Source organism: Cyrtonyx montezumae, unplaced genomic scaffold (assembly GCF_038088225.1).
Source record: "Cyrtonyx montezumae isolate F1298 unplaced genomic scaffold, pur_monq_1.0 scaffold_19, whole genome shotgun sequence".
NCBI lineage: Eukaryota > Metazoa > Chordata > Aves > Galliformes > Odontophoridae > Cyrtonyx > Cyrtonyx montezumae.
This window is the reverse complement of record NW_027071925.1, coordinates 9,298,056-9,323,305: the sequence shown is the minus strand read 5'-3', so window position 1 is coordinate 9,323,305 and position 25,250 is coordinate 9,298,056. Positions and strand designations below refer to the sequence as shown.

At 63.8% G+C, this 25,250-nt stretch overlaps 5 protein-coding genes across 5 annotated transcripts; all 5 read left to right on the top strand.

The window, feature by feature from the left end:
• The first annotated feature begins 477 nt into the window (after positions 1–477).
• LOC136048146 (CMRF35-like molecule 1) lies at positions 478–2,858 on the top strand. The gene is given in 7 exon segments (XM_065735648.1): positions 478–517; positions 679–1,008; positions 1,561–1,633; positions 1,808–1,986; positions 2,102–2,178; positions 2,323–2,482; positions 2,485–2,858. Coding segments are annotated over 7 exon segments (915 nt in total). The 3' UTR covers positions 2,541–2,858.
• Positions 2,859–3,071: 213 nt separating this feature from the next.
• Positions 3,072–5,603, top strand: LOC136048129 (protein CD300H-like). Its single transcript, XM_065735630.1, has 4 exons — positions 3,072–3,997; positions 4,245–4,580; positions 5,059–5,137; positions 5,264–5,603. The coding sequence occupies exons 1-4, from the start codon at positions 3,964–3,966 to the stop codon at positions 5,601–5,603; spliced, it is 789 nt and encodes a 262-aa protein (XP_065591702.1). The 5' UTR covers positions 3,072–3,963.
• Positions 5,604–6,046: 443 nt separating this feature from the next.
• LOC136048067 (CMRF35-like molecule 5) lies at positions 6,047–9,008 on the top strand. The gene is made up of 6 exons (XM_065735560.1): positions 6,047–6,434; positions 7,023–7,164; positions 7,937–8,043; positions 8,460–8,512; positions 8,671–8,802; positions 8,894–9,008. The coding sequence occupies exons 1-6, from the start codon at positions 6,047–6,049 to the stop codon at positions 9,005–9,007; spliced, it is 936 nt and encodes a 311-aa protein (XP_065591632.1). The 3' UTR covers position 9,008.
• Positions 9,009–9,673: 665 nt separating this feature from the next.
• XYLT2 (xylosyltransferase 2) lies at positions 9,674–19,844 on the top strand. Its single transcript, XM_065735506.1, has 11 exons — positions 9,674–9,822; positions 13,305–13,776; positions 14,335–14,510; positions 15,285–15,487; positions 15,927–16,007; positions 16,222–16,438; positions 16,941–17,117; positions 17,939–18,192; positions 18,296–18,491; positions 18,916–19,249; positions 19,481–19,844. Exons 1-11 carry the CDS (start codon positions 9,688–9,690, stop codon positions 19,801–19,803), a joined length of 2,568 nt encoding a protein of 855 aa, XP_065591578.1. The 5' UTR covers positions 9,674–9,687; the 3' UTR covers positions 19,804–19,844.
• Positions 19,845–21,414: 1,570 nt separating this feature from the next.
• Positions 21,415–24,379, top strand: LOC136048145 (uncharacterized). The gene is made up of 6 exons (XM_065735647.1): positions 21,415–21,475; positions 21,744–21,865; positions 22,132–22,230; positions 22,659–22,823; positions 23,892–23,971; positions 24,115–24,379. The coding sequence occupies exons 1-6, from the start codon at positions 21,415–21,417 to the stop codon at positions 24,377–24,379; spliced, it is 792 nt and encodes a 263-aa protein (XP_065591719.1).
• The last annotated feature ends 871 nt before the right edge of the window (positions 24,380–25,250 follow it).

Here is a 25,250-nt window from a genome sequence, read left to right as displayed (position 1 = left end):
AAAAGAGAGGCAGAGCTTCCCCTCCCAGCGTGGGAAGCCGTGTCCTGCCTCTCCGGTCCGTCTCCACGAAGTACCCCCGTGCTGCGAGGCGTCTGCTGAGTGCTGGTGCTCCCCGTGGGGTGAGGTCCCCCCGTGACACCGCGCTGTGCTGGGCGCGTGGGCCCCGCGTCCTCACACCGCGGGCAGGTCACGGCGTTTTGCTGCGTCCCCCCCCGCTGACCCCGGGCCCCCGCCCCCACCCCTCCGTGTGGGCCAGTCCAAAAAAAAGCCGCTCATTCCCCACAGCAGAAAACCTCCAGCCCGGGGCGAAGCTCTCCCAGACAAAAATAACGCAGCTGAGCGGTGCTTGGTGCGAACGAGGAAGCCGCAGAAGAGCAGAGCTGCGCAGCACAGCATCCTCCGTCTGAGCCCCGCGCAGCGCTCCACGCACACGGTGCTCCCGCCGATGCCCGCGGGCCCCCGGGGCGGAGCAGGAGGATGGGGATACGGCCGGGCTGGGGATGGCTCCTCCTGCCAGGTGAGGACGGGCAGAGCGGGCGCGGAGGGGGTTCCCCGTGGGGTGTCAGCCCTGGGGCCGCCACTCAGCCCCGTGGGGTGCCCCAGGAAGCACGCGGGGGCAGGCAGCCCGCACACCGACGTGCTGATTCTGTCCCTTGTCGCCGTGGGGGTTCTCTGCAGCTTGCCAGGCTCTGCTCGTGCCCCGCGAGGTGAGCGGCCAGGAGGGCGAGACGCTGTCCCTGCGCTGCTGGTACGCGCGGGGCTACGAGGGCTACAACAAGTACTGGTGCCGCGGGGCCGCGCGTGGATCGTGCCGCAAAGTGGTGGAGACCGCGGGGCGGGAGGTGCCGCGACGGCGCGGCCGCGTCTCCATCGCGGACAACCGCCTCTTCTGCGTGGTCCTGCTCACCGTGGAGGAGCTCTCCAGGGAGGACGCCGGGAGCTACTGGTGCGGGGTGGAGCGGGCGGGCGCGGACATCATGGGGCCGGTCACGCTGACCGTGGGAGCAGGTGAGGCGGCCGGGTCGTGCCACGAAGGGACAGTGAGGCGGGGAGCAGCCCCCCCAGCCCCGCTGCGGTTGTGTTGGTCGCCGCGCAGTGTGAACGGCAGCGGGGCTGGCCGGTGATGCGCTGATGCTCACGGAGCGCTGGAGCCCCGAGCGGGGCTGGCAGCAGCACGGCCAGGATGGGGCTGCTGCTCGGGCTCCAGCAGGGACTGCGCACAGGAAGGACGGAAACCCGCTGCCTAAAATCAGCAGCGAGCGCCCGCGGCTGAGCCGCAGAGCTGCAGCCAGAGAGCCTGCAGGGCCTCTGAAAACGAAAGAGGGGCTGGGACACAACATCTGAGTTTGTAGCTGAGGAAGAGGGACAGAACCAACCCCTGCAGCCCTGGGAAAGCTCTGGTTCACGGCTGACAGAAAGATGCTGGGAACAGCATCCCATGGGGACGTGGATGGGGTGGGGGCGAGGGCTCACCCCCTGCCAGCTGAGGTGTGAGGGCTCGAGCTCCCCTCCAGGGCACAGCTCCCACCAGGAGTGTCCCTGACACAGCCATACCCACAGCTCCCAGCCCCGGGCCCTGGTTCTCCAACACCACGGGGGATTTTCCCTACACCGCTAACGTCACTGCCGCAGGGTGAGTCCGTGGGCACTGCGGGGAGGGCAGTGGGGTCACAGTGGTGGGGCACCACATTCCCTGGCGTGGTGAACCGAAGGCACACGACTGAGCCCGTGTGCTGCGGGCAGTGCAGCAGCAGGGACCGAGGTGTGCTCTCAGGCTGCTGGCCCTGCATCGTGGTCCATCCCACAGTGCGGGGCTGCAGAATGAAAGCCTTCAGGATGGTCAGGAACCCCACTGCTCTCCTCCCAGCCCCTCCGGGCCATCCCTGCAGGTTCTGCTGCCCACCCTGGTGCTGCTGTTCCTCCTGGCTGTGGTTGGCTCTTCTGGGCTCATCTATGCCCTGAGGAGGAGGAGGAGGAGGAAGGAAGGTAACGGCACTGGAGCACGAGCTAGGGGTCCCTGCCCGGAGGGGACAGGGGTCAATCCCAGCCTTATCTCCCCCAACAAATGTGAGCTCTGATGACCCCTTCTCCCCAACCTCAGCCTGGTGGAGAACCATGGGAGTGGTGGCGAGCTCCCAGCCGTGCTCAGCAGCAGTGCAGGCCCAGCAGCACCACCAGGTAAGTGCACGACCAGCCCCGGAGCACGGCCCCCCCGGGCATCCCCTGTAGCTTCAGGCTGCTGCAGCTGCACAGGGGCAGGGCTGGAAGCGGGGGGGACACGAGTGGGGCCGTGACCCACACTGCAGCCTGGTGCTGGGACAGGTTGCTGAGGGCATGCTGCCCCCTCGCACCAAAGGCCCCGCAGTCCCCAGGGAGCCGGGCATCACCCCAGAGAGGGACAATGTCTACGACAACGAGCTGGACTTGAGAAAGGTGAGAGCCCAGCCCGGGCAGTGCTGGCGGTGCGGGCAGGGCCACGCAGCAGGGGCGGAGCCATGCACATCTCCCACCCCCCAGGGAACCCGCACCAGCAGCACTGACTCAGAGGAGCAGCACAGCGAGCTGGGGGACGGCAGAGTCTACATCAACAGCTGATGCTCAGGGAGGAGAGGATTCCCTGCACTCCTAACGGGGCACCGCCTGTGGGCACCGCTTTGTGCTTTGCTCTGAGCGGGGCAGGGGCAGCACCCCCTTCCCCATGTCCTTGCTGCAGCCGCAGCACCGTGACAGCCTCTGCCGTGGGGCTCTGACCCTGCCCCAGCACGGCTTCCCCCCTCTGCTTTGCTGCTGTGGATTGAGCAGTGCTCCCAGGATGGGGGGAACCCAGACCCCAGTTCCTCTGCATGCTGATGCGTGGCACGGCATCCTGGCTTGGCAGCACGTGGATCGCTTTTAGGTATACATAAACAGCAATAAAGAAATACCCTACAGAGCTCAGTACAGAGGGGATGGGGTGGCTCTGTCTGTGGGACCCTGCAGGTGAAACAAGGACCATGGGCCACGCTGCTGGCACCGGGGCTGTGTCAGAGGAGGGTCGGGGTGAGCGCGGGGAGGGGAATGGAAACAACACGGGGAGTAAGGAAAGCCCGAGGTGAATGGAGATGGGGCAGCAGCTGAGGCTTCGCTGCCCAGAGTTCCCCGTGAAGTTTATCAGCAAAAACAGGCTGGTGGTCAGCAGCCACTTCTTGAACTCAGAACGTGCTGCTGTGCGCAGTGACCTGGGGCCAGAAGGGTGGAAGCAGCTCACAGCCACTGCCCCAGGACCCTGGGAACGGGGCTACCAGTGGCCAGGGGGAAAATGCAGAGCTTCCTCCTTCTGTTCTGGGGAATGGCGTGGGCAGATGGGCAGGATGGGAAGGAGCTGCCCCGAGGTCCTCTCAAAGGGCACTGAGGAAGAAAGCCACTGCGAGGACACAGCTGGGCTTCGTGCAGAATGTTTGGGTTCTGAAAGTTTTGCTGGAAACGTTTGGAGAGAAAAACAGTGTTGTCACCCAGAAACCACATTTGTGCCAAAAGAGGCAGCTTTCTGGGGAAGGAAGACACTTCTGCTTGAAGAACCAAACTAAAGCAGCAGCGCTCATTGTGCCAGCCAGCAGGGAACCTGAGCTGGGGGTCTGGACTGATTCGGAGCCTGGGGGGGCACAATCCCCTCTGCTGGGACCCCGAATCCCTCCGGGGCTCCGGGATGGGCACCATGGCTTGGAAAGCCCTCTGCATTTTGGTGTTTTGCTGGAAACCAATGGCAGTTCCAGGGGAAGGTCATGAGACCAGAGTGACTCACGGGTCGGTGGGAGGAAGCGAATGCCTTTAAAAAAGACATACGGGGTCCCAGGGCAAACACTGCCCAGGGAAACAGGCTCGGGAACCTCCTGGGAACACGAGCGCACTGCAGCCCGCTGCGTCCCCTGCTGCTCCGGGAATCACGGCAGGGAAAGGCCCACGGCAGCAGGGAGAAGCTGAAAAATGAGGATTATCCTGGTTTGGATGCTTTTCCCAGGTAAGCATGGGTCGTGTGCGGGGTCAGGGGAGGCAGAGGGGTTGCAGGGGTGCACGCCGTGCTGTGGGACGCAGCTCAGTCGCCGCCGCCGCCCCCTGGATCCTGCAGCACCGGGACAGCTCTGCCCTCTGTAATGCTGCTGTACCCTTTTCTGCCTTAGCCCCGAGCTCACTGCGGGGCTCTGTTTTGAGGGCTGGGGACACCTCAGCACTGGCTGAGCTCACAGCCCCTCTCGTGTCCCCCGCAGGTGCGTGGGCAGTGCGGGGTCCCTCGCAGGTGGCAGCGCATCGGGGCGGCTCGCTGTCGGTGTCCTGCAGCTACCAGCCGGGCTACGAGCTCCACTCCAAGGTCTGGTGCAAATCACGCTTCTTCAAGATCCTCTGCTCCTACATGGCCCAAACCGACGGCTCAGAGGCGGCGGTGACGCGGGGCAGGGTGTCCATCAGGGACAACCACACAGCGCTCACGTTCACGGTGACCATGAGCGATGTGACGCCGGGGGACGCGGGGTGGTACTACTGCGGGGCAGTGCAGCTCCTGAGGAACAATCAGTGGCACAGAACCGAGGTGCTCATATCTGAGGGTAAGGTGGAGGGTGCCCGGGGCCACTGCTGGAGGAGAAAGAGGGAGGATGGAAAGCACTGCACAGAGCAGAACCTCTCCCTCGCTCCCCAGTAATGTCTCTGCTGCTGTGAGCCCACCCTTAGGGTTTCCAGTTCCCTTCAGTAGAAACCCTTCTCTTTCCCTGGCTCCTGGGTGTGCCTGCAGCACATCACAGCAGTGATGCTCTTCTATTGCATAACGTTTCTCCAAGAAAAACATCAACATTCTGTGTCAGAGCATTGTGCCATCAGTACTTCCACTGTGGGTTGTTTCCTGCAGCTCTCAGCACTTCCCGTGCTCACCCCGAGCGGCAGTGCTGTGCCGGGTGCCGGGCTGGCACAGGGTGATGCCCACGGACCCCTCCATCTCTTCCAAGGTCTCTGAGTGGGGGCTGCTGGAGGCAGGATGGGCTGTGTGGGTTCTGCACTGACTCTCTGCTTTCTCTGCATTTGTTGCAGCCACAATCGAGGCCAGCGATGTGCGCACACTGACCAAGACCACCCCGTCCCCCCCCAGCTTCGAGGAGCCCCCAGCACTGTGAGTTGGGGCTCGGGGTCACGCTGGCTGCAGCCACTCGCAGGGACGTGGGGTGAGCGGGCAGACGCCGGGCACGGGGATGCTGCAGCCCTCATCTTCCATCATCGTCCCACTTCTCCTCCCCAGGTCCCAGCTCGACATCATCCTCCTGCTGCTCCTCCTCAGTGTGAAGGTGCCTGTGATCCTGGCCCTGCTGTGTGGGGCCGTGTGGCTGAGGAAGCGGCACAGGGGAAACCTGAAGCAAACTGAGACATCCAGCACTGGGGCACGGGGCAGCCCGGCCCCCCGGCAGCAGCAGCCCGGCCCCCCCGCAGCCCCACAGCGTCCTGCAGTTCCCCTGCCAGGGCTGAGCCACCAGAACTGCTCTGCACCGGGCAGCTCTCACCCTGCGAAGCCTCAGCCCCCCCCGGTGCCCCCCAAGTTGCACGGGGGAAGGGTTGGTGTGCCGAGAGCCCACGTCTGCTGAGCTGGAGTTGCCACCAAAGGGCGGTTTTGAAACAAAGCCTGGGTGTCCTGCAGGTGTCCGTCTGTCTGTTCGCAGCACTGCTGGGGCTCCAGGGGCTGCCATCACTAACGAGTGGGGCTCTGCCTCTGTGTGGGGAGCCCCAGCGGGGGGGGACACAGCGTCACGCGGGAGCCACGCAGTGCTACCTGACTGAGCTGGGGGAGGGCGGTGTTGGGATGGGAGCTGAGCAACGAGGCGCAGGATGGGGGGGGGGGGGGGGGAACTGCGTGCTGTTGGTGGCAGAGGGGTGAAGGAAGTGAGTGGAGAGCAGAGGAAACCAGAACTGCACGTTGCAGCCTGACCTCTGCAAGTGCCTGGACACGAGTCAGACAGAAAGGGGAAGGCACAGCCCCGGAGGACGGGCAGGAGGGATGCCCGGGGGCAGAACGGCAGCCGGGGGGGGCATGCGGCTGCTGCCGCTGCTCTGCTGTGCCGCTCTGTGCCTCTCCTGCGGGGCCGTGCGGGGACCCGGCACCGTCACGGGGCACCTGCGGGGGTCCCTCTCGGTGTCCTGCTCCTACCACGAGGGGTACGAGAGGTACCCGAAGTACTGGTGCTACCCTGGGACATTGAACAGCTGCTCCTATGGCTCCCACATCGTCATCACCTCGGAGCAGAAGCCGTGGGCAGAGAGCGGCCGGACCTCCATCCGGGACAACCGCACACAGAGAGTGTTCACAGTGACCGTGAGGGATCTGACTGCGAGGGATGAGGGCACGTACCGCTGCGGGGTGCGAAGACACGCACTGACACAGGACGTCACCGACACGGTGCGGGTCATCGTGTCCTCAGGTCAGTGCTTGTGGTCTGGTGTTCCCCCGAGCCCAAGGAGAAGTGCCAGGAGCAGGGCTGTGGGATGCGGCCGCCGGAGGAGGTGGGCAGCCGACATGGAGCCGCCCTGAGATGCGTCACCGCGGCTGTGCGGGCTGCCACCGCGGGACGGGTCACAGCACGGCCCCTTCTGCTGCCCCAGCTTCAGCTGTCCCCATCTCTGCAGGGCATCACCCTGCTCTCATGCTCCATTTCCACTCTCCTCTGATCCCACTGGCTCTCTCTGTGCACTCCTGGCTCCTGTGTTCTGCCACCATGGAGTCCCTCTCTCCCACCCCATTTCCCAGTGTGGAGCACCAGGCCCCCAGGCCAGGGCCGTACAGGTACTGGGGTGGTGTGTGTGTGCTGGGGGAGCTGGGACTGCCGGGGCCCCACTGCAGCCCTGGGGAGGGGGCTTAGAGCCTCACCCCTGGGGCCGTGCGCCGTGTGCAGCAGAGGGGATGCCACGTCCCCTGGTGTGACTCTGAGTGTGCCAGCTCTGACTCTCCATCCCGCAGTGTTTCCTGCGGATGCAGGCAGCCGTGCTGAGCGCTTCCTATTCTTTCACAGCTCCTACCCCAAAATACTCAGCATCGCCCTCCTCATTGGCCGTTCTCCCCGGCCCCATTTCAGGCCCCACGCAGACATCTCCCCAGCAGGAAACTGCAGAGCAGACTGCACACCCCACTACCTCTGCAGACAGTGAAGAGCAGTGAGTACCGCCCGCGCTGCCTGGGGGGCTCCCACCTCCCGCCTTTGCCTTCGGGCAGCAGCCTGTGTCCTGTCAGATAGCTGCTCTGCGCAGGGAGCAAGCTGGGTCCTGGCAGACACACCTGCCCTGGTGCTGGGCAGCAGGAGGAAGCAGCAAGTCACAGCTGTGAGAGAATAGAGCTTGGGCTGCACCGCTGATCCCATTTCCTTCCCCATCTCGAAGGGGCTGTTTGCTTGTGGGAAGCCCTTCACGCCCTGAGCTGGGTCCTGTTCTGCTTTGCAGTCTCACACGGCCTCGCAGGGCTCTCTAAGTGTGGGACAGCAGCAGCACAGCTTCCCGTGTCCCGGAGGTGATGCAAGATGTGGGGAAGGCTGAGGTTCCCATCAGCGTGCACGTGGGCAATCCTCTTCCTCTAAACCGGCCTCACTGACACACTGACCGTGCCTTGTTACCACTGACAGCAAAGCAGGTCACCAAACAGTGCTGCTGAACCCGAGCAGAGCTAGTGGCAGTACGGGGTTCTTAAAACACGAAGTGCTGCAGCTCTCAGAATAGAGCATCCCATTTTCTGCTGCTCCTTGCAGGCTGAGGGCTGCTGCCCTGCTCCCCTTGCTCTCCAGGCAGCCCCTCACCCACAGACGTGACCCAGCTGAGCAAAGCGAGCTGAGCAAAGCGAGCAGGAGCAGCCCATGCCCACGTGTCTGCTCTGCAGTGGTTGCTGCTGGCTTTGCTGCCGAGCAGAGGTGCGAGAACAGAAACCTTCCTCTCGCAGGTTGGACATAGTCATGCACATCCTCATCCCATGCATCGCTGTGGTTCTGGTTTTCCTTGCACTTTCTGCTGCTGTGTTGGTAATTCTGTCCTGGAAGAGGAAGAAGGGTAAGTGGAGCTGTCGCCCTGCACCTTTTTCTGTCTTTCTCTGTACGTGGTTTCTCTTCCCTGGTGAGCCCGACTCCTGACCTCTGCTGAACCACTCTGCTTTGTGACCATGGGTGGAGGTCTCCTCCTGCCGGGCTCTGTCTCTCAGATGGGGACAGGGGCTGCCCGGCACAGCACGAGCTGCTCACCGACCTCCAGGCACTGCTGCCTTCTCCAGACACGCTCACTTTTGTGAGTCGGTTTTGTGGGAGATTTGATGCAGATGTGGGGACAGGGGCCACCAGCTGTCGGGTGGGTCGGTGTTTGTTGCAGAGCTGCTCTGGGCTCCCCCTGCCCTGCGCTGAGGTTGGCCGCAGCAGCGCAGCGTTTCACACGCTGCTGTTTCACTGCTTTCCTTTATGTCTGACCTCACGCAGCCCTCGCAGGAGCAGCCATCGAGATGGACAGCACTCGCGGCACAGCCAGTGTGGTAAGGCAGACGGCGCCGGGAGCTGTGCGGGAAAGGGGAAGCGCTGCTTCGTGCTCCTGCCCCGTGCTCCTGCCCCGTGCTCCTGCCCCGTCCCGGCACTGCGGACAGGGGATGGGCGGAGCTGGGAGCGCACCCGGACCGCTCTCGGTTGGTTGCAGGAGGTGCTGCAGTACGCGGATATCAGCCACGCAGAGGGAGCGGAGCAGAGCCAGCTGTACGGCAACGTCGGGGCTGTCCCCGCGTCCCCACCAGCAGCCACCGAATATTCGGAGGTCAAGAAGCCCGGCCAGGTGGGACAGCACGGGGCAGCAGAAGGCAGAACCTTGGAGAAACTGCGCCAACCGTCGGGGTTTTTTTTACGTCTTTTCCCTCTTTTCCCAGAACTTGGAAGAGAACACAGAGGCCCTTTACACCAAAGTGTGCAAAATCCCTCTGGAGGATCAGGAGCAGCTCTACGCCAACGTGGCTCCCAGCCGGCAGCGCGTGGCACAGTGAGGATGGGAGCCGCGTGGGGCCGACGGCAGCGGAGCTGCTCGGGGCTTTGGGACCCACGCGGGGCAGCGCTCCGGGCCGGCAGGAGGCGGCTGCACGTCCGAGCCGCTGCTTTCATCAGCTCCGCCGCTCCTCCGCAACAGCTCGAGGAAGGAAGAGGCGCAGCACGAGGCACGGCCGGGGCACAGCGTGCGCGGTGCGGTAACGGCGCTGGGAGTAAGAAACCGTCCCCGCGTTTGGGCGGCCCGGCTCCGTCCCACGTGCACGCTCCCCACGGCGGCGTGCCCCGGCTCCGCGCCCCACAGCCCCGCCGGGAGCGCGCACCGCTGGGCCGCGGCTCAGCCCCGCTCCCCTCCTCCGCCGCTCCTTGACTTCGGGGCGCGACCCCACGCGTTATTCTCCATAAAACATCGCTCCTTCCTCACTTAAAGCGACCGACGCTGCGGTGAATCCGTCGGACGATCCCGAGGAGCCGCTCTGCTGAGCGCGGGGCCGCTCCCACGGGGGGAGCCCACGGCCGCCGCCGGAGCGGACCCTCAGCGCCCGGAACGCGGCGCACGCGACGGAGAACAGCGGCGCGCACCCGCGCCAGCCACGCGCGCGCCCGCGGCCCCGCCCCCACCCACCCCTCGGCCGCGCGTGCGCGCCGCAGCCCGCCCCGTGGCGGCGGAGCGGCCGTGACGATGGTGGCGAGCGCCCGGGTGCGGAAGCTGGCGCGGCGGTACCGGCTGGCCGTGGCCACGGCCCTCGCCATCCTCCTGCTGCAGGGGCTCGTGCTCTGGAGCTCCGCCGGCCTCGACGAGGAGGGCCCGGCCGAGGTGCGGGGGGCGGGGGGGGCGGACGGGGCCGGGGCGGTGCGGGGGCTGCGGCGGCCGTGGGGGCTGTGAGGGGTCCCCGCTCGGGGCCACGGAGTGCGGCTGTCACCGCGGGTGGGGGGGGCCCGCGGTCCGCGTGGGGCGGGAGGGGGAGGGGGGGGAGGGTCGGTTTGGGGCGGCCGCCGTGCTGGGACACCGCGTGTGCGCGGCCCCGCGCCCTTCTCGTGCCACGGAGCGCCGCCGAGGCCGCGGGCATCGCCTCCCGTGCGCGTGGCCGAGCCGAGCCGGGGCTGCGGGCGCGGGGAGGGCCCGCGGAGCTCTGCCCCTCCCGCTGCGCTGTGCTCGCCGTGGCCGGGCCTGCTGCGCCGGCTCGGTGCCCCCGGGCGCTCGGGAGAGGAAAGGGGCTCCGCTCCGCTCCGCTCCGCTCCAGGTGTCCCCGTGCCCCCCGGAGTCGCTGTGCGCCGGGAACCGCGGCCCCGGAGCACAAAGGAACGGAGCGGTGCGGGCGGGGATGCGGGAGATGCTCCGCGCGGCGGTCACGCACTCAGCATCGGGTGCATTGGCAGCCCCAGGGCTGCGTGAGCGCGGCTGCGTGTGGCAGGGTCTGTGCTGTGAAGGTGCTGGGCGGCCGGCTGTGACCGATGGTCCCCTTTCCTCCCACCTTGGCCGGGGCACTTCGCTGTTCCCAGATCCCCTTTCCCTCTCTGTGCCGTTCTGCGCTGCTCCTCTGTCCGCTGTTGTCACTTGGGCACGCGGTTCCCGGTGCCACTGTCGTGGGCTCTGTGCTTCGCTGCCACCCCTCTCAGCGTCCTCGAGCCTTCCTCGTGCCCCCAGCTGGGCGCTGACGGGTTTGGCCGTGGGTCCCCTCACCTGAACAGGTTCAGCACCACCGATCTCACAGCTCAGGATGGGAAGGGAGGACCCTCTGTGGAGAATGCAGGCAGCATCCTGAGCTCTGCTGACAGCGCGGGCCCATCAGCAAGCTGCGAGAAGTGCAGCTGTTACTTTTAGGAAGACAGCAGAGCTCTTTGCTTCTGTGCTGTCCTGCAGCTTCTGACTTTGGCCAGACCTGCAGGAGCCGCTGCTCCCCCGGGGTATTTCTGGTGGAGATGGAGGCAGGAGAGCTCTCTGGGGAGAACCTGACCCTGCAGGCTCGGATGGATCTGCGAAACTCTGGGATCTAATTGCTTGAGCAAATGGCTCCTTCCCATTAAGGGATGCTGCTCTAGCCTGGCTCATCTCGTCCACAAACCAAGTGTGACTCGCAGGAGTGAGCACAAGGGAGCTGTGCAGCTCACCCCATGGCTGATGGCCTGGTCACCCTGCGTGCCCTGTGCCCACGTTGGCAGCTCAGCTCTGGCTGCTGCTGGCTGCCCCCTTCCTTGACACCAGATCAGCCTCCACGTGCCCAGGTCAACGCTGAATTCTGTTGTAGTGCAGCAGCACTTGGCATCCTGGGACTTCTTCATCCAGGACCACCCACCCCCATCCCTGCGTGTTCCGACAGCCGGGAGGGAAAGGTCCTTTCCCAACACTTTGGGCTGTGTGTACAGGAGCAGGGGAAGCAGGAGGAGTGGGGTGTGTGCGTTCAAAGCAACGTCCTGGTGCCGTGGATGGAGGAGAGGTGCCATGGGGACAGCAGCCAAGGCACTCTGCGTTTGTCCGTGTGTGCTGGGAGGTGGGACAGGCAGCTGCTGCCTCTCCCAGGAGCTGTGCCAAAAGCTCCTGTGCGTGAGGCCTGAACACTGCAGGGCAGCGTGGCTGGAGCTGTTCTGTGCCTGGCTGGGTGGGATTGCTGTGCTGTGGGGCAGTAATTAGAAGCCATTCAGTTCGTCAGCTGGCAGCTCCAGAAAGGCACTGATGGTTCTGAGGAATTCCCCACTGTGAATAGCAGCTGAGTTCCTCCCAGGGACGCGTGGGGCTCTGCGTGGGGCTGCAGGCACTGTGCAGGGCTGTGCTGGCAGGGCCACAGGGTCATCTCGCGGGGCTGAGTCTGTGGAAGTGACTTTGCTCATCAGTCACTTCCCCACTCCCTGAGCACATGTGTCTGTGTGCTGACTGATGAGCTGCTTGCTGCCGGTGTGGGGCTGGCTGTGTGGAAATGGGCTCTCCTGGTCCCTGCTGTTGCCAGCCCTGTGGGAGCTGAGCAGGCTCACAGCCCCATCCCACGTAGCTGAGGATTGCAGCCGTGGGGAGACGGCTTCAGCCCAGCACAGGCAGCTCAGGGACACCTTGCAGGCTGTGCCCGTTGGCTGCTCGCTCAGGCTGGCTGGGGCAGGCAGGTCCTGCCAGATGCATAACAGCCTTTGCACAGCGTGATTCCTCCCGGCCGTGACCTCCCTGGCAGCTACACCCACAGGGAGAGGCCTGTGCAGCAAATTAACTTGGTCTCACCATCCCAGAGAGCATCTGTGCATCTCAGAAGATGCTGCTGCCCCAGAGGAGCTCCCCGCAGCTCTCGCTGCCTGCTGTGACACCTGGTTGGTGCTGTGCTGGTGGCCGTGTGCCAAAGCCCTTCCCCAGCCCTGGGCAGCCCCGGCTGTGCCCAAGTCTGCTTTTCCCAAAGGGTTTGAATGGGATCACTGTGGCTGGAGTAACCCATGGGGCTCGAGCATCTGACGGTGTGCGTCGTGCCAACCCCACGGGCAGCTCAGCACCTTGGCCCTGCAGCTGCCTCCATCGTCCAAACTTCTGTGTCCAGGAACAGCCCTGCTCTCCCAAGGCTAACTCATTTCTGCTAATCAGCCAGCCTGGCAGAGAAAATGAAGTACAATTAACTGTTCCCTCTGCACACACTTGGCTCCATGGGAAGGTTTGTTAAAGGGATTTCTAGAGGAGCTGGCGGTCACTGCATCCGCTCCAGCTGAGCGCTGGGAGCCGGGGCGTGGGAAGGGGGCACAACGGGATCCTTCCCAACACCTCCCCGACGCTTTCATCCCAGAGAGTACTGCCACCTCTTGTCTGGGACTCCACCCCTTGGATAAGCTGGGCTTCAGAACCGGCTTGGGCTCACTGTGTTTGTGAGTGAGGGGCTGGTCCATTGCTGCCTGGCAAAATCACCACTGCCATCACTGCCCGGAGGAGCCCTGGGCTCATCCTGCCAGCTCTGGGATGTCTGAGCCCACAAAGGACCCTGGGGTGTGGCAGGAAGGCAGAGGAGACCTTGGAGCAGCGTCCTGGTTGTGTGCCCTGCGTGCGTCTGTCCTGCCGGCACAGAGGGGCTTGGGGGCTGTCCCCGGGGGGGGCAAAGCCCCGTGCAGGGCGGTGCCGGAGTCTGTGGTTCTGGGAGGGGGAGTGGGTGACGGCCTCATCCGCTGCTGCGGCGCCGTTGTGCCCGGAGGTGGCAGGGTCATCAGGACCCTCCTCAGGAGAGGACTGCGGGGAGGGGTACCCGTCCCCCCCTTCTCGTGGCAGCCGGCACTGCTGCTGAGCGCTGGGATCGGGGGCGTTAATACCGTGTCCTTTTGTGCATCCACCGCGGACAGGAGCGGCAGAAGAAAGCCAGGCTGCCCGAGAACAGCGGCGGCCCCAAGGACTCGGACAGCTCTGCCGGGCGCCGGGGCAGCGCGGGCCGGAAGCACGGGCGGTGGCGGGGACGGGCGGACGGCCCCGGGGCACTGCTGGCGAAGGTGGTGAGAGCCGTGACGGCGAGGCACAAACCGGGACGGCGGCTGCCGGCAGCACCGGACCCCTCCAGCAGGAGCAACCTGACGGAGCCGCGCGGGGACGCGCAGCCGGCCGTGTTCCAGCAGGGAGACACGGGCAGCGTGGAGGGGGCTCCCCAGCCCACCGAGAACAGCTTCGCCCCCAAGTGTGAGATCACGGGCAAAGACGCCCTGTCGGCGCTGGCCAGGGCCAGCAGCAAGCAGTGCCAACAGGAAATCGCCAACGTGGTGTGTCTGCACCGGGCCGGCAGCCTCATGCCTCAGGCCGTGCCTCGCCACTGCCCGCTCTCGGGTGAGTCCTGCTCGCGTGCTGTGGGCACACGGGGTGTCCTGCTGACACGGGTGGGCCGCCGGCCTCGTGCGACCGGGCCGTCCCAGTGGCCAAAAGCTGCCTCGATCTGTCACTGACTCCCAGATTTTCGTGGCCTCAGTAATCCAATCAAAGCTGCACCAGCCTCCTTAATCTGGGCTGTCCATCCCGAGCAGCAGCAGTTTTAGAGACTGGAGCCGGGTGCAGCTGTTCCGAGTGGCCAGGAGTGCAGTGGAAGTGCTGAGTCAGGGCCTGAAGCAGTGATGGAGCACCTGGGGGGAAGGCAGGGCCGGCACAGGGGGCTCAGGTGCGTGCAGTGTACTGAGCGATGGGAAGGGCTGGAGCCAGGATCTGCCCCTGCCCAGCCCTCACTGAGGGGTTGGCAGTGGGGGTGAGGGGATCTGTCTGGAGCTCCGTGCCCCCCTGAGGCCTTCCCAAGGTAAACAGCTTCTTTTATTTCTGTGCCTGCTGCTGTCTGTGTGAGAAATCCTCGCAGTCTGCAGCTGGCAGATGGCTGACAGCCCTCGCTTCCTCGTGCAGGGAAGGTCAGCCCTGTGATCCAGTGGGACGAGAGCCGGCTGCAGCAGCTGCCCCCCAGCAGACCCGTGCGCATCGCCTACATGCTGGTGGTGCACGGCAGGGCCATCCGCCAGCTGAAGCGGCTCATCAAGGCCGTGTACCACCAGCAGCACTTCTTCTACATCCACGTCGACAAGGTATGTGACTGGGAGGGAAGAGGGGAGGGGATGTGCTAACAGTGCCTGGATCCCTCACCAGGGCAGTGCGTAGAGGTGAGGGTGCAGGGATGTGGCGTCTCCTGTGGTGGAGGAGGTGACTGAGTGGGGTTTGTCATGGCTGTGACTCCCACAGCTATCTCTGCCTCCCCAGAAGTAGTGGGATCTGTCACCCTTGCCCAGAGTGGGGCGATCTCAGCCCTTGGGGCCACACGTAGCAAGCATCCTGTGCTCACCTTCCCCTTGGTGCTGCTTCCTTTCATCTGAGCAGGGGAGAGGTTGTACTCCAGCCCAGAAGTTGCAGTGTTCACACCCTGCTCCGCTGATGCCAAGGCACCGAGTGTTCAGGGACCACGAGATCCCAGGGAGACACCAGTTTGCCTGGTGGGAGAAAAAGCGGGCTGGATCAGGCAGGCAGCTCTGTTCTGGTTCCCCACGGTTTGTTTCACAGTATAAATGAAAGGGGCAGCTGTGCCCTGGGTGTGCAGCAGCTGATGGCATTGCTGCTGCCCGGGGAGCTGTGCTGGTCGGCCTGCCAGCTGGCTGCGGGTGCAGCAGGGCCGGGGCACGGGGCTGCTGGCAGCAGCTGGGGTCTGCCTGCCCTGGGTTTCCCATGAAGTTTAACTGTGGTGTGGGCACCACAGAACTGCGGGGTCCGACTCCAGATACTGCTCAGGAACAGAATGGGAGTGGGGAGGGCAGGGCCCTGGGACGAGGAGCGCTGCGCTCGCTGCCCGTGAGCTTTGTCCCCTGCAGCGCTCCAACTACCTGCATCGCGAGGCGGTGGAGCTGGCCCAGCACTACCCCAACATCCGCGTGACGCCCTGGCGCATGGTGACCATCTGGGGGGGTGCCAGCCTGCTCAAGATGTACCTGCGTAGCATGAAGGACCTGCTGGAGCTGACCGAGTGGCCCTGGGACTTCTTCATCAACTTGAGTGCCACTGATTACCCCACGAGGTGGGGACCTTGCTGGGTCGGGGAGGACGATGGAGGGGTTCAGGCTGCATGGTGCCCCAGCAGCCTCGGGAGTCACACTGCTGGGAGGAGCAGAGAGCTCAAGGAAGAAGAGGGTAGAGATTGCAGCCACGCGCTGGTGATGATGCTCCAGGGCAGGGCTGGTCCCGTCTCTGCAGAGGAGCCCATTCAGTACCTCAGAGGCTGTATTTTCCTCTTGAGTGGGCATTGCAGGAGAATGTGCACGTGAACACGTGAGGACATGGACGTGCACCATCCCTGCACACCTCAACAGGCTCCAGACTGCCCAGCAGTGGGATAAGGGGCTGAGTCAGCATGTCCCGAGCAGCCTGAGGCTCCTTGTGCCTGGTGGCTGTTGTGTGAGTGTTTACTGGGCTGCTTTATCCTGGGGGTCATGAACACTTTGTAATTTACCTGCCAGGACCAACGAGGAGCTGGTGATGTTCCTGTCCAAATACCGAGATAAGAACTTCCTGAAGTCTCATGGCCGAGACAACGCCAGGTAATCCCAGTTAAAGACCATGGGGAGGAGCAGGGAAGGGGGGGGGATGTGAAGGGAAAAAAGCAGGACAGTTGGGCAGGGGCTGCTGTGGCTGTAGCTGCCAGGAGCAGCCAGCTCTGTGTGGTGTCAGTGCACGAGTTTGACAGGAGATCCGCCCTGCGTCCCGGCAGAGCGGCTGCCGTCCCCAACGCGTCGTGCTTGTCCCCGTGCCCAGGTTTATCAAGAAGCAGGGCCTGGACCGGCTGTTCCACGAGTGCGACTCCCACATGTGGAGGTTGGGGGAGCGCCACATCCCCGAGGGCATCGTGGTGGACGGCGGCTCTGACTGGTTCTCACTGACACGCAGCTTCGTGCAGTACGTGGTGTACGCTGAGGACCAGCTGGTGTCCCAGCTGCGCCAGTTCTACACCTACACGCTGCTGCCGGCCGAGGTGGGTGCTGCTGCCGGCCGGGGTGGGTGCTGCTGCCGGCCGGGGTGGGTGCTGCTGCCGGCCGGGGTGGGTGCTGCTGCCGGCCGGGGTGGGTGCTGCTGCCGGCCGGGGTGGGTGCTGCTGCCTGGGGCGGGGCAGCTTGCTGTGAGGGCTCCTGTGTTCCTCTCTCAGCTCCTTCTCCCCAAACAAACCATGCTGGCTTTGGAGGGGAATAGTGCCCCGCTCTGTGCCCGCCCCACGTAGCTGCAAAGGGCATTGCAGGTTCTGCTCCTGTGGCTTTGTGACCCTCTCCTGGTAGGAAAGGGGGGGAGAGGAGCAGACTTGCCAGGGGTTGTGTGGGCTGGATAAGGAGTGTCGTGGCTGTATGAGCTGATCTGCTATGGGTTGCCCCGTGCTGGGAACTGGGAACTACCCAGGCCTTCCCGTTCCTCTGTGAGTGAGGGCTCCGTTAAGCACCCATCCTCCATCCCCCGGGGTCTCCTGTCCCTTCTTTGCCATGCAGTCCTTCTTCCACACGGTCCTGGAGAACAGCCACGCCTGCGGGACGCTGGTCGATAACAACCTCCGAGTGACCAACTGGAACCGGAAGCTGGGCTGTAAGTGCCAATATAAACACATAGTCGACTGGTGCGGGTGCTCCCCAAATGACTTCAAACCCCAGGACTTCCTCCGGCTACAGGTGAAAAAGATCCTCCTTTCTCCTCCTGCTCTTTCCCCTCCTCCCTGTCTCTGTGCCCGGCTCTCCTCTGAGCCCCCCTGCGGGTGCACCCCTGGCTGCAGTGCCAGCTGCTCAGCACGAACCTCACCCCAGCCCGGGAGGAAAGGAGCAGGATTGGCTCTCCAGCTGCAGTGGGGCTCTGCTGCCAGTGCTGCCAGCCTTCCACTCACAATGCTGCTCCTTTTCCCACACTTTCTTTCCCATTTCCCTGCTCTTTCTTTGCGGACCTATTACCTGGGACAAATAACTGTTCTTTAAAACCTGTGCAAAAAGTGCTGTCTTCTTTGGCGGGACAGAATGCCTTGTGACAACCTCCTGTGCCCGCAGCGAGCAGAGATGTAAACTGAGCAGTGGAGGTTTGGGAGGTCCCTGGCCCTTAGCAGCACTTTCTAGCAAGGGGCTGCAGTCGTACATGGGGCACAGCACCGATCCTGCGAGCTGTGCTGCGTGGCCAGAGCTCTGCGGGGACTGTGGGGTGGGAGCCCTTCTGAGATAAGGGATGAATGACACACGGATGCTTCTGAGCACGTACAGGGGAACGCGGCGGGAGATTGGGAACCCATCTGCGTTGGCAGTTACTGTACTTCTTGCTCCCATTGGTCCTGCCACAGAGGATCCCACACACAGTCTGTGCTTTGCTGCTCCTTAGCCTGTGCCATAAAGGGGGCAGGATGGATCCCAGCACGCTTCTTCCCGCTCTGCCCCACCCCCGGCCGCCCTGAGGAGGTGGGAGGGCGGAGGGGAAGCCGCCATCGCTGTTAGAAATGACTCTGTTCTTCCAGCAACTCTCCAGACCCACCTTCTTTGCCCGCAAGTTTGAGTCGACGGTGAATCAGGAGGTGCTGGAGATCCTGGACACCCACCTGTACGGCAGCTACCCCCCCAGCACGCCCGCCCTGAAGGCGTACTGGGAGAGCGTGTACGACCGCATCGATGGGCTCAGCGGCCTCAGCGACGTCACCCTCACGTTCTACACGGGCTTCTCCCGGCTGGGGCTCCGCAAGGCCGCGGCAGCGAAGGAGCAGAAGCTGTGCAGGTGGGGCACCGGCCGTGGCCCGCCCCAGGCTCTGAGGGGCGGCTGCATGTCGTGCTGGGACGACGCTGATGCTCAGTTGTGCAACCTCTCTGTCTTCCTCCAGATTTGAGCCCCGAGGTTTCCCATCCAGTGTTCACTTGTATTTCTATGACGACCGTTTCCAGGGCTACCTGGTGATGCAGGAAGTGCAGAACTCAGCAAGTGGCCGGGCAGAGTCCCTGGAGGTGTGGATGATGCCCCGAGGAGCTCTGAAGCTGGCAGGTCATGGAGGACAGGCAAACCGGTTACAAAACCTTGAGGTATGGGAGAAGTTTCCCTCAAAACACCCGCTGTTCTCTTGAGCTTTTCCACGCCACGCTGCCCTGCTTTCTCTCCAAGCCTGCACACAGAGAGGCAGGGGGACGCAATGCCATTGTCATGACTGAGAATGAGCTTCTGTCCAGGAATTCGGCTTCAGTTTGGAGCTGAGCAGTGGAGCTTTGAAGGGATCTTTCAGGGGGAGTTGAGGCAGCTGGTGCCAGCACCTCTGGCTGCAGGGGCATTGCGTGCAGCTGCATTGGCACCGATGCGGTGCAGGGAGACAGGAGAGCAGTGCAGGGTGGGTGTGCGTTGCTTTGGATTCCAAACCTCATTCCCTCCCCAGGTTGGGATGGTGAGGCGTAAGTCCTGAGCTGGTAGCGTGTTTCCTGGTGTCCCGCTGCCTCGTGCCTCTTGTCCCTGCAGGTGGGCACGGAGTGGGACCCCAAGGAGAGGCTCTTCCGCAACTTTGGAGGCCTGATGGGGCCTTTTGACGAGCCGGTGGCCATGCAGAAGTGGTCGCGAGGCCCCAACCTGACAGCCACAGTGGTGTGGATCGACCCCACGTACGTGATCGCCGCCTCCTATGACATCACGGTGGATGCAGAGACGGAGTTCACCCAATACAAACCTCCCCTGAACCGGCCCCTGCGCCCCGGCACCTGGACCATCCGCCTGCTCCAGTTCTGGGAGCCCCTGGGGGAGAACCAGTTCTTGGTGGTGCCCCAGACCTTCAACCGCAGGCAGCCCCTCAGGAAAGGTGAGGATGCTCTGGAGCTCGGGGCTGAGGTCTTTCTGTGGGCAGTGCTGTGTGCTTCCCCCTGGTGCTGGCCTCGGGGAGCCCTCCTCCTGTATCCGTGTGTCTGTGTGGGGCCATTAGGTCGGCCAGGTCCGCCCTCCGGCTGCCCCCGTTCCTTGTGCTGCAGTACGGGATGCTGAGGGCGCTGGGAGCAGCAGTGGGAACATCTCTCTTTCCTCCTGTCCTGTGCAGATGACAGCAGCTGGCTGCACGGCGGCCCCCCCCGCAATGAGTACATGGAGCAGAGCTTCCAGGGCCTGGAGGGGATCCTGAACCTGCCGCGCCCCGAGGAGGCAGAGGCGGCAGCAGCACAGAGAGCACAGCTGACGGGGCGGGCACTGGACGAGTGGGCAGACAGTGCCATCAGCGCCTTCTGGGCCGTGGCAGACGTCTGTGTCGGCAGCGAATCCTCCTGCTCCTCCCTGGAGACCTGCAGCAAGACCTCCTGGAGCTCGCTGTCCCCGGACCCCAAATCTGAACTGGGGCCCATCAAACCCGATGGGCGGCTGAGGTAGCAGCAGCAGCTGGGGGGGGGGGGGGGCGGCGCTGGGAGCGAGGGGCGTCCTCCATCGCTGCCGTGGGAGGGGTCCCGGGCTGCCCCACCCCGTGCGATTCACACCGCAGTTACTTGAGGAAGAGAGTATGGGAAGTGCCGGGTGAGGGGGATCCTCCCGTGGGTTTCTTTTGGAGGAGGGGGAGGTGGTCGCACCCATCTCCCCCAGGAACGGGCACTCGGTGGGGGGGGCCGTGCTGGGTGCCCGTCACCGTGAGGCGCTGCTGAGCAGGAGCTGCGCCGGTCCCAATCCGAGCCTCGGTGTCTTGGGAAGGGCGGATGGAGGGGGAGGGAAGGCGGGCGGCTCAGCACCCTGCCCGGCTCAGCACCCTGCCCTCCGTGCCCTGCCCATGCTGCATCTCTGCAGGATCGGGCACTGTGCTGTGCGCTGCTCCCCTGGGGGGCAGGGGTCCCAGGGGAGGGCAGGGGGGGCAGGATAGCTGGAGCCTGCCGCGTGCACGGAGCTGCTGCTGGCCCGGGGCTTACATCTCATCCCCTCGACCTCAGCCCTTTAGTTTGTATTTTTATAAATACATATAGTATATATGATGCGAAGTGCAATAGAGACGAGGCCCCGCGCTGGCCGGGCTGTCCTCGTGTCCCCATGTCCCTGAGCCTGTGGCACGCCGTGTTCCCGTGGCCGTCCCGGAGCTGCAGGACGGGGTGCTGCGTTGTTTACATTTTTTTTTTAATTATTATTATTGTTTTGCTGTTTACCATTCCCTGCTGGGGGCGGACGGGGGACCGCGTCCCGCTGCCTTCGTGGCGGCTGCCGGGCCGTGCCAAACAGTTGGAGCTGTCGGCGTTTGCTGCTCGATGGCTCCGGGGGAGGTGAGAGCCCCTCCATCCCCGCAGCTCCGTGCCGCCGGGATGCTCGCGTCTCCTGCCAAAACGCCGCGTGCAGCAGCGCTGGCGGCTGTGCCCCTGCTCTCGTCCTGGGGCAGCAGGAGCTCTCGGGATCTGCCGCTCTTCCCCGGCACAAAAGAAAGAAAGGAGCGCGATCCGGAGCGCTGCCCCCGCTCTGCGTCCCCCCCCCGCCCGAGGGAGCGGACCCCGCGGAGGACTGGGGTTCCTGCACCGCTCCTCGCCGAGACCGACGCTGCGTGGGGACGGCTGGCTTCGGTTTTCCACCCCGAGAAGCTGCTCCACGCGCGGGACTGTGCTCGCGTGCAGCCTGAGAACGGACGTTCTGCGTGGAGGGCTGGGGGGGGGGGGGGGGGGGCGGCCAAAACTCTGTGTCGGGAGCGTGATGTAAAGTTATCTTAAATATGCAACATCTCCACAAATACATCTATATCTGTACGTGCGGCGTGCCGGCTTTCTGCGGGGGTCGGGCCGCAGGTGTCCCCCCCATCCCCGGGCTCCACTCCGCGGGAGCGGTATCGCTTCGTCCCGCGGCGGACGGAGCGGGCACAGCGGACGGGGACGGTGTGTGCGCCCGTTCCCTCCCCGCGCTCGGGGCGCGCCGTTAATTAACGACGCTCCCGCCCCTCTCGGCCGCTCCCTCCCGGGGCCCCGGGGGAGGCGGTGCCGCCCCGCGCTGTGCCCGGGCTCGGAGCGGAGCGCTCGGGACATGGGGCAGCCCGGCGAGGACGGCATGGACGGCAACGTCCTGGCCATCGTCGTCTCTGCCAGTGAGTGCGCGGCCGGGGCTCGAGCCGGGGGCGGGCTCCGCGGGGACGGAGCCGGGAGCGCTCGGTCCGGTCCCTACGGCCGGAACGGGTTCCGCTCCCCGCGCTCGGGGCCGTCGGGAACCGGAGACCCGGAGGCTCCGCGGGGCCCGAGATACGCGCGGGGGTGCGGGGCGGTGCCGGAGCCGGCGTCCCTTATCGCGGTGACAGAGCTACCGGGGCCCGCGGGGCTCTGCCCGCCCGCTCACCGCGGCTCCTCTCCGTCCGGCAGCGGTGTCCACGTCCCTGTTCATCGTGGCGGTGCTCGTTCTGCTGCTGCTGCTGTACCGCCGGGACCCCGCGTGCTGTCAGTTCCTCTGCTCGTGCCGCTTCTTCCAGAGCCGCGGGCAGTGCGTGAGTGCCCGCGCCCTCGAGCCGCGCTCTGCCGGGTGGGGGGGGAACGTCCCCGGTGCCCCTCGGCCGCCCGCAGCGCGCGGGGCTCCGGGACCGCTCCGCTTTACGGGGAGGGGTCTCGGCGGGGAAGGGGGGGGGCCGGGAAGCGGAGCGGCCCCGAGCGATGCGGGGACGGCGGTTCCGGAGCGGAGCGCCCGCGGGGGAGCGCGGGTCCCGGCGGCCTCAGGGATTCCGGCTCACTCCTCCTCCCCGACCCCTCGTTCCAGGACTGCCCCCCCCCGTACTTCAGCAGCAGTCAGCGGTTGGTGGGACCCCAGTGCAGAGCGTCGCGAGTGGAGGGCGCTGCCGGGAACCACGGCGTGCAGGTGGTGCCGCTGTCCCCGCGGGGAGCTGGGGGGAGGGGTAGCGAAGGTCCCGGTGGCCCTGGGAGGAGCGGCTGGAGCGTCCCGGGGAGACCTGGGGGACATGGGAGAGGTTCTGGGCCGCGGGAGCCGCTCTGGGAAAGGGTCTGAGTGTAAGGACGGGCGGGGAAGGGACGCTGCAGAGGACACACCGCTGCCGTCGGATGTTTTGCTTTGATGAGGCGGATGCCCTGCAGCTTGGGATCTCGTAGTGCACGTCTGCCCCGTGCGCCCGAGGTGTAACTACTTCCTAGAAGGGTGTGTGGATTTCCTCTTTAAAGGGTTCAAGGAGCGGCACCGTATCTCCAACCCGAAGCGTCCTGAGGTGGCCTCAGGCCACAGCTCCCAGCACAGTCCCTCTGCGCTGACGTTTCTGGGCTTGGCGTTTCCAGGCAGACGAGCTGTTCTGCGTCGGGCCGCCCAGCAGCTACCAGCTGCCGTCCTGGGAGCAGCCCCGGCTGCCGAGCTACGACAGCGTGCGGAAAAAAGATCGCCAGCGGGAGATCCATCAGATGATCGCCGAGAGGTTCGGGCTGCGGGCACAGCCTGCCCAGGAGGTGAGCGCGTGGCCGTGGCCCGGGGGCAGTGCCCGCGCCGTGCCGGGCTCTGCTGCGCCGATTCGCCGTGCCTGCGGACTCTGCTCCCCGCGCTCGCCTTTATCTCAGGGAAAGGCACGCGGAGTACTGGGACGCTCCTTCTGTGCACACGTGTGCGTTAATGATTGATCCCTCCGGTGTGTCCGTGCTGGGAGTGAGGGCAGAAGTGCTGATGTGAGAGCAGCCCCTCAGCATCATCCGCTCTGCGGCAGTCCGTGCTCGGGATGTGATTTCTGGAGCTGTGACAGCTCCCGGAGTGCTGCCGGGGGCTTCACCTGCTGCGGTTAAACATCCCAGATCTTAAATAGATCTGCACTCCCTCAGCTGAATGCAGAAGAGAGGTGCATCTGCCGAGGACGCTCCTGCCGAACAAAAAGTCCCAGGGCAGAAACATTCGAAGCTCTCAGCAGAGCACAGAATGCTCCCGGTGCCCCCGGAGTTTGAGCTCAGTGCTCAAGGCAGTGTTTGGAGCAGTCAGCACTTGGCATCTGCGGCTGTGCCTGATGACCCACCCTGATGTGACAGCTCTAAGGGCACAGCAGAGGAAGGCCCGGGTGCACCCAGGACAAGGAACTGAACTCTTGAACGTTTCTTGGCCTGTGGCTGAGGACCCGCTCAGAAGCACGCATGTTAAAGCCCTGAGGGCTTAATTGAGGAGCACTGAGCCACGAACTATAGCCTGCTTTTATGGACCCCCACAGAGCCCACGCTGAGCTGAAGGGAGGCGAACAGCAGATCTGTTTCAGCAGCAGTCAGTCTTTCTCTGGCTCTGCAGCAGTGCTGAGTGCACAGGGCAGGGCAGGAGCACAGTGCTGTGTACCAGGGAGTGGGTGGAATATGCTGGAGCATCTCCAGTGGGTTTCTGCCTCACTGTGTGCAAACCAATGCCAAGCTGTCTCCTTGCAGGCCGCAGCCAGCCAGCAGCTGCTGGTCTGAGGATGTGCTGAATTTTGGGCAGTGTGTGTGTCTTGTGTGTGCTGTGTAAGAGGAGGAGGGGTGACCTGCTCGTCTCTGATCCTCTCTCCACAGCTGCCACCTCCCTATGAGCATGCACTAAGGCACCCTCCAGCTTTCTCAGGAACAGGAGTCACCTCGGAGGCCCTGGACAGGTGTGGTGTACCAGACCCTTTGCAGGCCCCAGTCAGCTACCAAAGCCAACGAAACACAGCTGTGTAGGACCTCAGCCTCCCCAAGATACTCCTTCCCTCAGTGCCGACGACAGAAGTGCCTGGGACGCCGTTCCCATCTGCAGGGAACAGCCGAACCTCAGACCTTCACTTCATTTCTATCAGCTGAGAGAGGCAGGCAAGTCGGACCCAGCTGGCATGGACATCCATCCTGCAGCACAGGATAAGCACGGAGCACTGTGCTCTGACTGGGGCAACCAGGGACATCTGCTTGCTCTTCCCTCTGCCAAACTCAAGGCGATGGTCCAGCTGCCTTACTCTGTGGGGGGGGGCAAAGGTGAAGGTCTGCTCCACAGCTCCTGGAGGCAGCTGGTGTGTCCGTGCCTCTGAGGGTGTGCCAGGTACTGCCAAGCACACCAGGTTTTGACCTTGATGGTCATGTTGTGCTACTTCATCTGTTCCTCAGGACATGAAAGTGTTTATTGGTGTATCTGATTCTGAGAGGGAATCCTGACCAGTGGCACACATCCCAGCATCGCTGCGTGCTCTCATGCCAACGTTCCTCTGCACTTTGCAGCAACTTCCCATGAACTTCAGAAAGAGATGTGCAGAACCTCGAGGTCGAAGGGTTGTGTCAGTGCTTTGTGCAGTGACTGCTGAGACAAAGTGCACAGCTGTGTTTGCAGGCTGGGAAAGGACAGCAGTGTGAGCAGAGCAGCTGGCAGCCTCCATGGGGAGCGTAAAGCAGAGGAGGAAATGCACTTCTGATGCGTTTCACCCCATCTCCTTTTGCAGAGGAGACAATCTTATAATGTCATTACACTACCAATTTTGCTAACCTGTGTTCTACTGTAAAGCCAATGCTTCCAATTGTTTACAGCCCTGCAGATAAGATGAGGTCGGTTTGGCCATGACATTTGGGCTCCTTTCTTTGAACTAGAAGTCTCCTCGGCGATGGCTTTATGAGACACCTCCAGCTGCTGAGTTTCAAATGCCATCCCAGACTTCAGCCTCTTAACAGACACTCTACAATTAGTTGTAAGTTAGCTTTAAAAGCACAGACTTGCCTCACGTGGTTGTAAAGGGACTGCTTCCAGGTATTTGAGTTAATCAACGAGGTGAGTTAGATACTAGAAAAATCCAGCTTTCTGGGATGCAGTCAGATACAACTGGAATCTGTCCTCTTCTGCAGTATCATGGAGCTAAGAAATAAATATAGCAGCAGTAACTAATACTGAGTAAAAATAGGTGGAATTATTAG

What these genes read in the sequence shown, in the direction of transcription:
- LOC136048129 (XM_065735630.1), top strand. Translation starts at nt 3,964, where the DNA reads ATGAGGATTATCCTGGTTTGGATGCTTTTCCCAG. An exon ending in CGAGGTGCTCATATCTGAGG is followed by an intron (nt 4,581 to 5,058) that starts GTAAGGTGGAGG and finishes CATTTGTTGCAG; the next exon opens with CCACAATCGAGGCCAGCGAT. An exon ending in TTCGAGGAGCCCCCAGCACT is followed by an intron (nt 5,138 to 5,263) that starts GTGAGTTGGGGC and finishes TCTCCTCCCCAG; the next exon opens with GTCCCAGCTCGACATCATCC.
- LOC136048145 (XM_065735647.1), top strand. Translation starts at nt 21,415, where the DNA reads ATGGGGCAGCCCGGCGAGGACGGCATGGACGGCAACGTCCTGGCCATC. An exon ending in TCCAGAGCCGCGGGCAGTGC is followed by an intron (nt 21,866 to 22,131) that starts GTGAGTGCCCGC and finishes CCCTCGTTCCAG; the next exon opens with GACTGCCCCCCCCCGTACTT. An exon ending in ACCTCGGAGGCCCTGGACAG is followed by an intron (nt 23,972 to 24,114) that starts GTGTGGTGTACC and finishes TCCCATCTGCAG; the next exon opens with GGAACAGCCGAACCTCAGAC.
- LOC136048067 (XM_065735560.1), top strand. Translation starts at nt 6,047, where the DNA reads ATGCGGCTGCTGCCGCTGCTCTGCTGTGCCGCTCTGTGCCTCTCCTGC. An exon ending in GTCCTGGAAGAGGAAGAAGG is followed by an intron (nt 8,044 to 8,459) that starts GTAAGTGGAGCT and finishes GACCTCACGCAG; the next exon opens with CCCTCGCAGGAGCAGCCATC. An exon ending in CTCGCGGCACAGCCAGTGTG is followed by an intron (nt 8,513 to 8,670) that starts GTAAGGCAGACG and finishes GGTTGGTTGCAG; the next exon opens with GAGGTGCTGCAGTACGCGGA.
- XYLT2 (XM_065735506.1), top strand. Translation starts at nt 9,688, where the DNA reads ATGGTGGCGAGCGCCCGGGTGCGGAAGCTGGCGCGGCGGTACCGGCTG. An exon ending in TCGCCACTGCCCGCTCTCGG is followed by an intron (nt 13,777 to 14,334) that starts GTGAGTCCTGCT and finishes TTCCTCGTGCAG; the next exon opens with GGAAGGTCAGCCCTGTGATC. An exon ending in ACCGGTTACAAAACCTTGAG is followed by an intron (nt 18,492 to 18,915) that starts GTATGGGAGAAG and finishes TTGTCCCTGCAG; the next exon opens with GTGGGCACGGAGTGGGACCC.